The following is a 16,331-nucleotide window of genomic DNA, read 5'->3' as shown; positions in this document are numbered from 1 at the left end:
TTTATTACATCAAGTCTTTTTGACTTTGCCAGGAATCTCTAGTTGAACAAAATAGAAAAAGAAATTTTTGTTTTCTTAAATCTGAAAATGGTCTAGCAAAAAATATAATACTTATGTGCAGTTGTTTCTGTATGCGACGGGCTACTTCACGACAAAATAATTACAGCTTGGGCTTAGAGGGTAAACAATACATTTTCACTCGATTCATGTGTTACCTGGCTGGTGGGGCAGGGGAAGAGCTGACTGACTGCCCGATGTGTTGTCTGCGCTACGACAAGGCCGTGGCTTCCAGGACGCTATGCTGCTGCAACCTCACATTGAATGCACTGCACGCTTGTTCACGTGACAGAGCAAGAGAGACAGAGGTCCGGTGTGTGTGCGGAGGGGGCACACATCGGGACATTATTTTCACACACGCTTTTAATGCCGCGGCTTTTCTAAAAGATCATGTCGACATTGGCCTCAGTAAACTGTAAAAAAAAAAAAATTCAAAAGGGCACTTTTTTGGGCAGAGGGGCAGGTGCTTGAGCACCACCTCGTGTCTATCTGTGCACGCCACTGCTGAATTTGATGCCTGAAACACATTCCAAAAAAAGTTGTGTTAGTAGCAACAAAAGACTGGGAAAGTTGTGGAATGCTCAAAAAACACCAGCTTGGAACATTCTACAAGTAAGCAGGTAAGTTGGTAAATTTTGAAAGGCTTAGTTGTTCACAAGCAATGATAAGGCGAGGTTTACTACTTTTGTGAAAAACTGCGTGGGTAAATAGTCCAGCAGTTTAAGAAAAACGTTTCTCAATGTACAATTGCAAGGAATTTAGTTATTTCACAAGCCATAATGTCAACAAAATATTCAGAGAAATCTCTGCATGTAATGGACAAGGCCGAAAACCAACATTGAACACCTGTGACCTTCGATCCTTCAGGTGGTACTGCTTTAAAATCCAACATGATTGTGTAAAGGATATTGCTACATGGGCTCATGAACACTTTGGAAAACCACTTTCAGTAAACCCAGTTCATTGCTGCATTTGCCACGCAAAGCGAAAGCCACATATCAAAAACACCCAGAAACGCTGCCGAATTCGCTTGGCCTGAGATGGACTGACGCAAAGTGGAAAAGTTTGCTGTGGTCTGATAAGTCCACATTTCGAATTGTTTGTGGAAATCATGGATGTCATGTCCTCTAGGCTAAGGATCCAGATTGTTACCAGCACAAAGTTCAAAAGCCAGAATCTGTAATGGTATAGGGGCGTGTTAATGCCCATGGCATGGGTAACATGCATATAGTGAAGTCACCATTAATGCTGTAAGGTGTTGGAGCAACATATGCCGCTATCCAGCCAGTGTCTTTTTCAGGGACATCCTTGCTCATTTCAGCAAGACAATGCCAAACAACATTCTGCATGTGTTACTACAACAAGACTTTTGTAGTAAAAGAGTGCGGGTGCTAAACTGACCCGCCTGCCTCCCATTGAAAAGGTTGAGTGCATTATGACAACAGAGACCTTGGACTGTTGAGCAACCAAAGTTGTACATTAAGCAAGAATGGGAAAGAATCTCATCTCATTATCTCTAGCCGCTTTATCCTTCTACAGGGTCGCAGGCAAGCTGGAGCCTATCCCAGCTGACTACGGGCGAAAGGCAGGGTACACCCTGGACAAGTCGCCAGGTCATCACAGGGCCGACACATAGACAACCATTCACACTCACATTCACATTCACACCTACGGTCAATTTAGAGTCACCAGTTAACCTAACCTGCATATCTTTGGACTGTGGGGGAAACCGGAGCACCCGGAGGAAACCCACGCGGACAACATGCAAACTCCACACAGAAAGGCCCTCGCCGGCCCCGGGGCTCGAACCCAGGACCTTCTTGCTGTGAGGCGACAGCGCTAACCACTACACCACCGTGCCGCCATGGGAAAGAATTTCACTTTTAAAACTTTTAACTCAACAATTAGTGTCCTCACTTCCCAAATGCCGACTGAGTGATGGTAAAAGAAAAGGTGATGTAACACAGTGGTAAGCATGCGCCTGTCTCAAATTTTTTGGAACGCGTTGCAGGCATCAAACTCAGAATGAGTGTATATTTACAAAAAAACAAAGTTTATCAGTTTGGACATTAAATATCTTGTCTTTGTATTGTATTTGGTTGAATATAGGTTAAACGGGATTTGCAAATCATTGCATTCTGTTTTATTTACGTTTAACAGTGTCCCAAGTTTTTTGGAATCGGGTATATACACTGCACTCTTACTGTTTAGCTCTTAAAACAGAAATTAACTGGATAAAATACTACCTATTTGAAAAGCTGTTATGAAAGGACAATTCCGTTTAAAAATAAGCTTATAAATGAACATTTACACTATATAATTATTCCATCATTATAACGATAGTACCTAGAATTATAGTGTTATATTAGTTGTATTTTGAAGCAAATATTGTATTCCCTATAGGAATCTCTGACTGAAGTGGAAGAGAAGTATAAGAAGGCCATGGTTTCGAATGCACAACTTGACAATGACAAGGCAAACCTCATCTACCAGGTAGACACTCTCAAGGACGTCATTGAGGAAATGGAAGAGCAGATGTCAGAGCTGATCAGGGAAACGGAGGAGAAGACAAAGGTGTGTGTACGTGTGTGTGAATCTCTGGCCTGACCAAACTTTTGAATGTAGGTAAATTGGTTTCTTCTACATTTTAGTTTGAAATCATTTTATGAAATCACCAAGTGTTTCTGTGGGATAGCAAAATGAAGTGCAGTGTTCTCCACTTTTCAAAAATAAAAGGTGGTGGCGGGGGTTTGGGGGACTTTGGGCTGACAGACTTTGGGCTTTTTTGACCCCCTTTTTTTTAAACCATTTGTACAAAATCTTGGGGTAACGTTTGACAGTGGGCTTAAATTTGATAAACAGATTAGTTCTGTTGTTAGAACGAGCTTTTTTCAACTATGTCTCTTGGCCAAAGCGAAGCCGTTTCTCAGTCGGCAGGATCTCGAGAAGGCAATTCATGCATTTATCAATTCGAGACTGGACTATTGTAATGCTCTGTACAGTGGTGCTTGAAAGTTTGTGAACCCTTTAGAATGTTCTATATTTCTGCATAAATATGACCTAAAACATCATCAGATTTTCACACAAGTCCTAAAAGTAGATAAAGAGAACCCAGTTAAACAAATGAGACAAAAATATTATACTTGGTCATTTATTTTCTGAGGAAAATGATCCAATATTACATATGTGAGTGGCAAAAGTATGTGAACCTTTGCTTTCAGTATCTGGTGTGACCCCCTTGTGCAGCAATAACTGCAACTAAACGTTTGCGGTAACTGTTGATCAGTCCTGCACACCGGCTTGGAGGAATTTTAGCCCGTTCCTCCGTACAGAACAGCTTCAACTCTGGGATGTTGGTGGGTTTCCTCACATGAACTGCTCGCTTCAGGTCCTTCCACAACATTTCGATTGGATTAAGGTCAGGACTTTGACTTGGCCATTCCAAAACATTAACTTTATTCTTCTTTAACCGTTCTTTGGTAGAACAACTCGTGTGCTTAGGGTCATTGTTTTGCTGCATGACCCACCTTCTCTTGAGATTCAGTTCATGGACAGATGTCCTGACATTTTCCTTTAGAATTCACTGGTATAATTCAGAATTCATTGTTCCATCAATGATGGCAAGCCGTCCTGGCCCAGATGCAGCAAAACAGGCCCAAACCATGATACTGCCACCACCATGTTTCACAGATGGGATAAGGTTCTTATGCTGGAATGCAGTGTTTTCCTTTCTCCAAACATAACGCTTCTCATTTAAAGCAAAAAGTTCTATTTTGGTCTCATCCATCCACAAAACATTTTTCCAATAGCCTTCTGGCTTGCCCACGTGATATTTAGCAAACTGCAGATGAGCAGCAATGTTCTTTTTGGAGAGCAGTGGCTTTCTCCTTGCAACCCTGCCATACACACCATTGTTGTTCAGTGTCCTCCTGATGTGGACTTATGAACATTAACATTAGCCAATGTGAGAGAGGCCTTCAGTTGCTTAGAAGTTACCCTGGGGTCCTTTGTGACCTCGCCGACTATTACGTGCCTTGCTATTGGCGTGATCTTTGTTGGTCACCCACTCCTGGGGAGGGTAACAATGGTCTTGAATTTCCTCCATTTGTACACAATCTGTCTGACTGTGGATTGGTGGAGTCCAAACTCTTTAGAGATGGTTTTGTAACCGTTTCCAGCCTGATGAGCATCAACAATGCTTTTTCTGAGGTCCTCAGAAATCTCCTTTGTTCGTGCCAAGATACACTTCCACAAACACGTGTTGTGAATATCAGACTTTGATAGATCCCTGTTCTTTAAATAAAACAGGGTGCCCACTCACACCTGATTGTCATCCCATTGATTGAAAACACCTGACTCTAATTTCACCTTCGAATTAACTGCTAATCCTAGAGGTTCACATACTTTTGCCACTCACAGATATGTAATATCAGATCATTTTCCTCAATAAGTAAATGACCAAGTATAATATTTTTTGTCTCATTTGTTTAACTGGGTTCTCTTTATCTACTTTTAGGACTTGTGTGAAAATCTGATGGTGTTTTAGGTCATATTTATGCAGAAATATAGAACATTCTAAAGGGTTCACAAACTTTCAAGCACCACTGTATGTTGGCCTCAGCCAGTCTTCAATTTTACGTCTTCAACTTGTACAGAACGCTGCGGCCCGATTTTTAACAAGCACGTCTAGACGTGAACACATTACTCCTGTGTTGTCGTCACTCCATTGGCTTCCAGTCCGTTTGAGAATTGATTTTAAACTTCTGTTGTTTGTTTTTAATGCCATCAATGGCCTGGCTCCCTCTTACTTGTCTGAGATTTTAACTATTCGTGATCATGGTAGGGCCCTGCGTTCTTCGGGTCAGCTTCTGTTAGAAGTTCCAAGGTCGAGATATAAACAGTGGGGTGATCGTTCTTTTGCTGTCGCTGCTCCCAGACTGTGGAACAATCTGCCCCCTGACATTCGCACCACTATTGAGCCCGGCCTTTTTAAATCAAAGTTGAAGACCTACTTTTTTAGATTGGCATACAATCCTGACTAAGGGAGTCTTGTTTTTGAGGGGTGCTTCGTTTTGTCGGTTTTATTTCATGTACTTCTGAAAGGCTTTTGGTAATCTGCAGTACAGTGGCACCTTCCGCAGTCAAAACCTGTGTTTTTATGCGTTTTGGTGTTCTGTTTTATGGCTTTGAGGTAAAGCACTTTGGGTACCTTTTGGTTATTGTAAAGGGCTATATAAATAAAATTTAATTGATTGATTGATTGATTGATTGATTGATTGATTGATTGAAACTGGCCAATAAATGGATAGGAAGTGCTAAATCATTGTTAAAATCATTTTACAAAAAATTAACCACATTCTCAGGGCCTCTGCATGCTCTTGCGACAAGGCTTTCGCAGATAGCTTTTCGCAGACAGTTGTAATTTATCGCTGAGCGGGGAGTAATAGGCGTGCGCGATGTTATTCACCGCCACAACGCAAGGGGGCGCGAAGTCGCGAAATCGCTAGGAGTAGTTGGTGGGTGTGGTTAGTGGAGTGTTTATCCTCCGGTTACTTATAATGACTAGAACTGGAGTCGTATAGATGTACGTACTTCCTCGATCAACTGCTCTTCGTGCTGCTCCATCTTCGCTCGTGTTTTTAAAAATGGCGGCGTGAAAACAAACCAAACCGGGAAAGTAGGGAAGCGGAAGTGCGTGTACAGCGGATGTAGAGTGGACCAATCAGAGCCCTCTTGTCTGCGACGCTGTCTGCGAGGCTTCTGCGGTGGTCACAATTTTTGGGAGGTGCACGCAGAGCGTCTGCGAAGGTGGGGGGGCTACGCAGACACTATCTGCGACGCCGTCTGCGAGAACTGGGTTGTCAGCATAAATTGGCCTTTACTGTACATATCTTTGTCAATGTGAGACTCATTTGACATTTCAGTTGAGACTGATGCACCTATTGTGTATCCCTGAATTAATTATATTTTTTTCTGTGTGAGAAAAATAAATGAACTTCCATGCATAAACAAAATACCCAATTACAATAAATACATAATTTTTTTTACAGTACATATAAGGTTAATTGGGTGAAACCACTCCAATCAATGCACGAGCTGGTGCGCGTGCCCGAGACTGGCACTACAAAGCCACCCCGGCCTCCGTAGTTCGGGTCCTTTGACCCAGGAACCCGGAAGTCCTGCAGTAAAGAACCACAGGGAAGCAACGGGAGAATGCAGCTCTCGCCTATACAATCACAGATACATAAAATAAAAGACCTGAACTTAACTAATGTGTGTGTGCGCACTGTTATATGATTACTGTAACCGTGTATGGTCAGAAAAGGCAATAGATAAGCGTAACCGTTGCACAATAACGCTACAAACACCCGCAAAGTTATTTAGCTGTTGGCTAGCTGCAGCTTGTAGCTTCCAACGTTACTGTGTGTCAGTATAGTGTAGTGTAATGTGGTGCGGTGTAGTGTAACACAGGGATAGACCTCAATCTGCAGAGCTCTGGATCACAATCTGTAGCAGCCGGCCGGATGGTTTTCTATTGCAATCGCGTGGCCACTTCAAGTAGCCCCATATGCATTCGTTTAATGGTCTTCTGCGTGTTAAATAGTTATAAATTTATAATAAAGTGAATACAATGTATTTGGTGTATACTGATGAAGTTACTTTTTTTTTTTGGCCAAGGGAAGGGCGACGGGCCAGAATTATACCGTGGCAGTGCGCCACTTTAAAAGCACCCGTGGAGAACACTGGAAGTGTATATTAACAAGCTGTTTACCCTCGAGTGGACTGCTATCATTACCCATACTGTAGAACTTCTGACTGAAATGTACTGTAGTTTTCATGATGGTGTGTAGAAATTCTCAAAAAGAAATTTGAATTTATTTCACATATACAGTAACTTTTTTTAAAAATCGTCCTCAGGAATCAGAGAGGCAAAAGCATACATGTTCAGTCCTGCTGCATAAACAAGAGGAGCTAAAAGAGGGAATCCGTCAGCGAGACGAACTTATTGAGGTGAGGTTTCTTCTCGATTCACATTGAGCTCACACTAGTAGAATACATTTAATCACAGATGGTATAAATGTTGTAGGTCAGAGCTTTTCAAAGTGTGGGGCGCGCCTCCCCTAGGGGGCGCCAGAGTTCTTCGGGGGGGCGCAACGTGAGGAAAAATAAACCAGAATAAGTTACTATTGCAGACATTTAGCGAACTTCAGCTAGCCTTTGCCAGAGACAAAATGAACTGATTTTTAGTACCTAAAGCTACAGTGAGTGAGGAGACAGAGTCTGGGCCAAGCAAAAAACCAGACCCTCCAGGATGTTGCGATTTGCAAATTCAACCAATCCCCGCGAATTCAGGGCGGTGTTGCAATTATATCCAATCACCGCAACCTTCCCGCAAATTTGACCAATCGTTGGCGTCGTCTTGAGGTGACGTCGACAAACTACCTTCCGCCTTACTTCCGTGTATACGTTCAAGAGAAGCAGCATGCGCGCAGTGTTGCCAGATTGGGCGGTTTCAAGTGCATTTTGGCGGGTTTTGAACATATTTTGGACTGGAAAACGTCAGCAGTATCTGGCAACACTGCATGTGCGAGTCAGTGTTTATACTGTATAGCAGGGGTCTTCAATCCTATCCGCAAAGGGCTGGTGTAGCTGCAGGCTTTCATTACAGCCAAATTGAAGGCTCACTTGATTGTTGACTGGAGACGAGGGTGAAATGATTAAACAAGTGAAATCAGGTGTAGCTCCTGCTTGGTTGGAATGAAAGCCTGCAGCCACACTGGCCCTTTGTGGATAGGATTGAAGACCCCTGCTGTATAGGCTTAAATTCTGTTACTGAAAGTGTGTTATGTTTACAGTGAAGGACTGTGTGCACTTTACATTATTTTTTTACTTAATACAAGAAATTAATGGATGCCAACATTTTTGCCAAAATGGCATTTTATTTTCCATTGTTTAGGCAGCTTCAGCATCATACTGTGAGATTCTGCTCAAATTGTTTTTTTTTCTTCTATGAAGCCATTTATTTTATTAGTTTATAATTATTGTTTAATTTAGTCTTCAGGAGAGACTGCCTGCACACAGTACTAGTATTAATAGTTTTTTTTTCTTACATGAAAGCTGAGGCATTTATATTATATTTTAAGGTAACTTCATGTTGTGCTGTGAGGTTCTCTGCACTTTAACTTTTGAACCAACAGGTGCATTTGGATCAGTAAAGCCTATTTTTCTGCATTTTTGTCGTCCTGGTAATCTTTTATATTGGTAAAGGTTGTTTATAGGATCATTTCTCAGTGTCTTTGTTTTTTTTAATCAATAGTTTTTCAGTAATAACTTAATATTTAACATATCACTCAATTTTAATCACAAAAAGAGAAAATCGCAACAATTTCTCGCAACTTTCACTTCCTCCCGCAATGTAATTGCAACAAAAACCTAAAAAACACCGCAACTTTCATCGCGATTTTTTGGAAAAAAACCCGCAACATCAGACATTTTAGCCCGCAACAATCACAAAAAAGGCCCGCGGAATCCTGGGGGGACTGAAAAAAGAAGGAAGTATGACCACGATTATTTAAAGTTTGGATTTTCATGGACTGGATCTGAAGATGCTCCACTGCCACAATGTGTTGTCTGCCAAGAGGTGCTAGCTAACGATGCTATGAGATGTTTAAAATGTGTAAAACAAGATGTTTAAAAAAAAGCACAGATGTTTAAGATGTGTAAAAGAAAAAAATAATGTGTACAACAACCATTTTTTTAAAATACGAATGGAACATTAAGTATAGCAACAACAAAAATTTTAGGGGGGGGGGCGCTGTTGTTTATTTGCTCTCCGAGGGGGGGATGACTCTCCCACACTTTGAAAACCCCTGTTGTAGGTTTTTCTTTTGCAAAACCATGAGTAACAGAGTCCATATGCAGGCCCTTTCTCTCTTCTTGTGTCTTCTGTCTTGCTTCTGTCCAGTGCTTATTCCCTTCCATTTCATGCCTCTCCATTTGAACACTACTTTTCTAGGCAAACCAGAATATTCAGTTGAAGTTAGATACACTCACGAGGGAGGCGTTTGACCTACAGGAAACTGTTAACTGGAAGGACAAAAAGATTGCGGTATGAAGATCTGAGCAACATCAGGGGTTTTATAAGCATGCTTTAATGGACCTTCAGTACTTGAGTTGGTTGTTTGTTTGTCTGTGTGTGGATGCACACTCACTGCCCATTTTATTAGGAACACCTGTATATACAGTTACTTAATCAGCGAAATATTTGGCAACAGCACAAACTCGTATAGATACTTCAGTGAATATACAGGTGTTCTTAATAAAGAAGACAGAGAATGTATATTAGACTGATCTACGTTCATTGTCCACTTTATTAGAAACACCTGCACATTATTGTATTAAAATTTATTTCTATCGAGGACCATGTACATTAATCTCAAACAAGGAGAAGAGATGCTTTGTACACGTGAAGGGAGCAATAAAACACAGAACAAAACCTAACATCACCACTACAAATAGGCCAACATACAGTTCATAAACACCCCCCAACACACACACTAACACACATCACTTCTCATCTCATTATCTCTAGCCGCTTTATCCTGCTCTACAGGGTCACAGGCAAGCTGGAGCCTATCCCAGCTGACTACGGGCGAAAGGCGGGGTACACCCTGGACAAGTCGCCAGGTCATCACGGGGCTGACACTTATGGCCCTTTTCCACTACCCTTTTTCAGCTCGCTTCAGCCCGACACGGCTCGCGTTTCGACTACCTCAGAGCAGCACGACTCAGCTCGCTTCAGCCTTACTCAGCACCCAAAACTCGCACGGTTTTGGAGTGGGGCTGAAGCGAGCCAAACCGAGCCGAGTGGGGCTAGGGGCGTGAAGAGACACTCCCCTGTGCACTGATTGGTGAGGAGGAGTGTCCTCACATGCCCACACACGCCCTGCGAGCACGCTGGGATCTGTAAACACCGTAAACCCGGAAGAAGAAGAATTACGAATTATGAGAATTTCTGAAGCCTTATGCGCCTCGCCTCATCTATACGCTCTTGCCAGTATCTGTTGGCGTTGTCGGTGACAACAAGCCACAGCACCAAGACCAGCAACACTAACCACTCCATGTCCTCCATGTTTATTGTTTACTATCCAGGTCGTGAGACTACCGCTTAAAAGGTCACTGATGTCACTGTTTGCACCGCCTAACGACATCACGTGACGTCCACCCACTTTCGCTAACTCCACCCAATGTGTCCACCCACTTCCAGCCAGCACGGTTCAGCGCGGTTGTAGTCGAAATGCAACTCCAACAGCCCCACTCAGCTCGACTCAGCCCAACTCAGCACCGCATGGCTCAGCCCGACTCAGCCGCGTTGGTAGTGGAAAAGCGGCAATAGACACAGACAACCATTCACACTCACATTCACACCTACGGTCAATTTAGAGTCACCAGTTAACCTAACCTGCATGTCTTTGGACTGTGGGGGAAACCGGAGCACCCGGAGGAAACCCACGCGGACACGGGGAGAACATGCAAACTCCACACAGAAAGGCCCTCGCCGGCCACGGGGCTCGAACCCGGACCTTCTCGCTGTGAGGCGACAGCGCTAACCACTACACCACCGTGCCGCCCCAACACACTTCATGGAAATAAATAAAAAAATTAGATACATATCAAAATGATAAAAACGGGTAATCAGAAATGTGATATTAATGCTGGCAAGACCAGTTACTTAAAATCCTTTTTTTTTTTTTTTTTTTTTAAACTTCAAGAGGAAATATAGAAGTCTCTGTAGGTTTTCAAATTGGCGGAGTTTATACCGTTCTTTAATGGCTTTGGAGGAAAAGGCAGATTGTGCAAAGGCAGAACCGTGTTTAGGCATGCTACAGTCTCTCCTTGAAGCAGACCGTGACGCTTTGCTCGTTTTCTCAGAGCAGAGCTGAATAAAGCTCTTCAACGGTGGAGGAGCAGCATTATGAATGTTGTGCACTAATTGATTATCGGAGTACAAAATAAATTTGTCAAAGCTTAACTTTTTTTATTTAACAAGTATATCACAATGATGCTGTACTGGATTTCCTGTCTAGGACTTTAAGGGCTTTTTTATGAAGCGTTCTGATAGGTTTTAAAACAGCCTTGCTTGCCTGTGACCAACTTGATATAATAAAAGTAAGAAGAAGAAGAAAAAAGTCATTGCATCATCTTTGCCAGTTATCTTGTAACTAAAGTGAGATTATGATCTGATATGCCAGTAATTAGATTACTGTATATGTTTTTGATATATGACCAACGTTATTTGTGAAAATTAGGCCACACCAATTTAATTAGTTGGTTCTCGGAATCGCCACTTGAAAAAAAAAAAAATCGAAATCAAACTCCCGCCAACAGAAAAGGTCATGTGACGTGAGGTCACGTGACGCCGAAAACCAATCAAATCGCCCCTTTTGCTTTCGATAAAGACTTGTGGAAGAAACATGCCTGTGGAGGGGAATCCTACAAAGCCTGTGTTTGTGATTGTTAGGATATTCAGCGAACAGAAGCATAAAATCTTTGACAGGTGTGTTGAAATTCTGTTTAATGTTTTGCCTGTATTGTTTGGTCTATTTCCACTGCTAATTTTACCATCAGAGCATTTTTAAAATTTTATTTTTATTTCGCCCGCTCGCTTCATATTTTTCCTGAAAAAAATCAGAGAACCAACTAATTAAATTGGTGTGGCCTTAACTTCAGCAAGGCTTTTTAAGATCTTGTTATTCTTGTTGGATTCGCGATCATCTGAGCCAAGTGAAATTTATTGGTAATATCCTTTAACTTCTTTCTACGTATTTTATCGAAATGGTTCAGACTAAAAATGCCCATTAAGAGCACTTCTTTGCAATTACATTTTAAGAACTTATCCATTTCAGCTGATGGTTGAGAGTGTGCAGGTATTACACGGAGGGAGCAGATCAGCAGACTGTCAGCAAAGCCAAAACGTGCGACCGAAATCGGTGTCGGAAAACTAGCGAGGGTCAGGCAATCGGTGAACAACGTGATGTGGAAAAGACAGCGCAAAAACGGAGAGGAAATAGCAAAAGGTCAGGAAACGCTACAGACAGTCAGAAAAGATACCAGGCTCAGTATGTATTGAAATGACAGGACAATACTTCGCACTGGAGGGGGTGTGAATGAGCGGCTTAAATAGTGGAAGCGGTGATTAAGGAAATGCGTGACAGCTGTAGTTCAGTAGGCTGGGGATAGAGGGCACTGTGCATCATGGGAGTTGTAGTCCTGAGTGTTTGTAGTCTGCTCCTTCATACGGGGATTACTGACAATGCTTGATACAGTATAATTACATTAAAAGACATTACAAGGGAGAGACTAGTGGTAAACCCAAAGCATTCCAGAATATCATTTGGAAAAACAATTTATTTACATTGAATGTCTCTTTCAACATAGATCAGAACCACACTACCCTTGCGACATTTACAGTGGGGAAAATAAGTATTTGATACACTGCCGATTTTGCAAGTTTTCCCACTTACAAAGAATGGAGAGGTCTGTAATTTTTATCGTAGGTACACTTCAGCTGTGAGAGACAGAATCTAAAAAAAAAATCCAGAAAATCACATTGTATGATTTTTAAATAATTAATTTGCATTTCATTGCATGAAATAACTATTTGATCACCTACCAACCAGCAAGAATTCTGGCTCTCATAGACCTGTTAGTTTTTCTTTAAGAAGCCCTCCTATTCTCCACTCATTACCTGTATTAATTGTACCTGTTTGAACCCGTTACCTGTATAAAAGACACCTGTCCACACACTCAATCAGACTCCAACCTCTCCACCATGGGCAAGACCAAAGAGCTGTCTAAGGACACCAGGGACAAAATTGTAGACCTGCACAAGGCTGGGATGGGCTACAGGACAATAGGCAAGCAGCTTGGTGAGAAGGCAACAACTGTTGGCGCAATTATTAGAAAAAACTCCAAGATGACTGTCAATCTCCCTCGGTCTAGGGCTCCATGCAAGATCTCGCCTCGTGGGGTATCAGTGATCATGAGAAAGGTGAGGGATCAGCCCAGAACTACACGGGAGGACCTGGTCAATGACCTGAAGAGAGCTGGGACCACAGTCTCAAAGATTACCATTAGTAACACACTACGCCATCATGGATTAAAATCCTGCAGCGCGCGCAAGGTCCCCCTGCTCAAGCCAGCACATGTCCAGGCCCGTCTGAAGTTTGCCAGTGACCATCTGGATGATCCAGAGGAGGCATGGGAGAAGGTCATGTAGTCAGATGAGACCAAAATAGAGTTTTTTGGTATAAACTCCACTCGCCGTGTTTGGAGGAAGAAGAAGGAGGAGTACAACCCCAAGAACACCATCCCAACCGTGAAGCATGGGGGTAGAAACATCATACTTTGGGGGTGCTTTTCTGCAAAGGGGACAGGACGACTGCACCGTATTGAGGGGAGGATGGATGGGGCCATGTATCGTGAGATTTTGGGCAACAACCTCCTTCCCTCGGTAAGAGCATTGAAGATGGGTCGTGGCTGGGTCTTCCAGCATGACAGTGACCCGAAACACAGCCAGGGCAACTAAGGAGTGGCTCCGTAAGAAGCATTTCAAGGTCCTGGAGTGGCCTAGCCAGTCTCCAGACCCGAACCCAATAGAAACTCTTTGGAGGGAGCTGAAGCTCTGTGTTGCCCAGCGACAGCCCCGAAACCTGAAAGATCTGGAGAAGATCTGTATGGAGGAGTGGTCCAAAATCCCTGCTGCAGTGTGTGCAAACCTGGTCAAGAACTACAGGAAACGTCTGACCTCTGTAATTGTAAACAAAGGTTTCTGTACCAAATATTAAGTTCTGTTTTTCTATTGTATCAAATACTTACCGTAAAATACCAAATAATAGCCCGGGCTATTATTTGTCTCAATCACGTAAGAGACCCGGCGCGTATTAGAGACTAGGCAGCTATTTGGAACAGGCGATTAATTCCTTCTTCACAAACACCTTCCCCAAAATCTACCTCAAAACGGGGAAAAAATCATTCTCAGATAGGCCTACTTTTAACCAGTATAACTTAGTTTGTTTAGAGCTAGATTACAGATAGCACGGTGCCGACTTCGGGGAATTTTGAAGATGCAGAATGCATCTTCGCATGGCACAGTCGGGGTGGATAAAGGATAAATCACACACCTTTTCCTGTTAATGACTAGTTAAGCGCATGCTTTACAAAATAATCAAGAAACCACACCATTGTCTGTGCGCAGCACTGTGATTTAATTACTCTGCAAAGTTATGGTCACTTGCTATCACCCTCACCCATGCAGCCTCCCTCCACCCTTTGCGCTTCGCGATGTCTGTCAATCTGAAATTGCATGGAGGGCGCGACGTTGAAGCAACATAATTAGGGTGCGAAGTGTCAAACCAAAGGGTTTTTTCTTATGCTGAAAAATAAGTGACCTGCAGTGGCTACATCCTGTCATCTTGCATCACGTTTCTCTCCAAGACGTCTCCCTATTTGGCCGATATGAGCCTATTCCCCGAGTGAGTTGGTACGGTGGCTCGACCCCGTAGAAAACTTAAAGTTCGGATGAAAGTTAGTTGAATAGGTTACTGACTTGTAGGCCTACATGTTGCCTGCCTGACGCGTGCTTCTGCCCAACTTGCACGACAGATTACTTGTTGAAAAGGCCCCTTGGATTAGATTGGCCGCGAGCAGACTGAAATGCATGTTAGAACGCTCTCACCTTTTTTGTAAAGCGTCTTCCAGATCCGAATGGGTAAGGGCAAGTGAAATGGTATAAGGTCTTTAATAAAACTCAGTGTGTGCTTTGACGCATGCATTCGGCAATTTAGGTCGTTTAACAGAAGCAGCAGTCCAACCTTGGAAACCCGCAGTCCTCAATGTCACCCCACACGCTGGCTTTCGTTGGGTATACCCAAAGGGGTATTCTTCATTCGATGACGTAAGTGATATCCCACACACCCATGTCAAACGTAATTGGCTAAGACATCTGTCAAAAGTTACGGAGTTGCATTCCTCAAGAAATATTACGGTAGACCAAGATTATAACATTGAAATGGCATGTTTATTATCACGTAACAAAATGTTGTAAACAGTATTATAGAAATAATTTCATTTTGCATTCATTCATTCATTCATTCATTCATATTGTTTCGGTAGAAAACTATGCAATGCAAAATCGTTTAAACACCAGAAAACCAGAAAAGTGCTGGGCCTCAAGATTCTAGATAGAACGTTCGGACGCTTTTTTTTTTTTTTTTTTAGACCCCGGCAAGTATTCGGAACCGGCCTTTATTTGTCACAACACACGCGTACACCCGGCCGTTAAAGGGAACTCGGCGGTTAATTGGAACTCGGCTATTATTTGGTATTTTACGGTATTTCATGCAATAAAATGCAAATTAATTATTTTAAAAATCATACAATGTGATTTTCTGATTTTCTTTTTTTTTTAGATTCTGTCTCTCACAGTTGAAGTGTACCTACGATAAAAATTACAGACCTCTCCATTCTTTGTAAGTGGGGAAAACTTGCAAAATCGGCAGTGTATCAAATACTTATTTTCCCCACTGTACAATCTCATTGATACTGTAGATGCTATAACCTGGAATACTAAAAACACCTGATGGAGTTGTTTCAGTTAACCATGTTTACACAGATAATCGAGGTTAGGGTCTGACAATAAATCTTCAAGTTGTTCTGTCTTTGAGACAGTACTCCTTATGTTTCATCATCATTTGTGTGATCCCTTATCATGTCAGTTGGTAAGTGCCAACCATTGAAGCATCGAGGGCTATCAAACTTTTGCGGCCATGAGGAGGCTTGTACACCGGGCAGGTGTCAATCACATGTTCAGTGGTTTACGGTTTCCCAAAGGTACGTAAATTTGAACTCTCTGGTCCAATTCTGAAGAGGAAGGAACAGATTTTGCCAAAGCCAGTGCGTAGCCAGTTCAGCCGGACCCATGATTGACGTGGGAGCTGGCATCCAGCAGGTTTGCTAGATGGTTCTTGGATAAAAGGCTGGTATTGCATATCTGCCATTCTTTCCTCCATCTGTCCTCCACCCAGGATGGTGATCCTTATATTTCACTGTCCACCAAGAATCCCCTTAGGTTTTACTTTCAGGTCCCACAGCACGTTTGTACGATTTACAGTCCGAAACATCTTGGTTTTCTGTCGTTTTATGATTGTGGCATTGATTATGCATAGCATATTTGTTGAAGTTGAGGGACCAGTGGCTAGCAATCTGTACTTTGC

The 16,331-nt window shown here is 42.5% G+C and overlaps 1 protein-coding gene across 11 annotated transcripts in view; it reads left to right on the top strand.

Annotated features, from left to right (window-relative positions):
* The window catches only part of lrrfip2 (leucine rich repeat (in FLII) interacting protein 2), a 240,862-nt gene that overhangs the window by 191,012 nt on the left and 33,519 nt on the right, over nt 1-16,331 (top strand). For 6 of the 11 annotated variants that reach the window (XM_060925508.1, XM_060925517.1, XM_060925512.1 and 3 more), the window contains 3 exons: nt 2,461-2,631; nt 6,976-7,068; nt 9,074-9,166. In XM_060925508.1, the coding sequence (XP_060781491.1) occupies nt 2,461-2,631; nt 6,976-7,068; nt 9,074-9,166 (357 nt within the window). The remainder of the gene's footprint in view (nt 1-2,460; nt 2,632-6,975; nt 7,069-9,073; nt 9,167-16,331) is intronic. The other 5 variants (XM_060925518.1, XM_060925513.1, XM_060925514.1 and 2 more) reach the window with 1 other exon arrangement.

This window comes from Neoarius graeffei, chromosome 7, assembly GCF_027579695.1.
Source record: "Neoarius graeffei isolate fNeoGra1 chromosome 7, fNeoGra1.pri, whole genome shotgun sequence".
In the NCBI taxonomy this organism is placed as follows: domain Eukaryota; kingdom Metazoa; phylum Chordata; class Actinopteri; order Siluriformes; family Ariidae; genus Neoarius; species Neoarius graeffei.
This window is presented reverse-complemented; position numbering and strand designations above follow the sequence as displayed.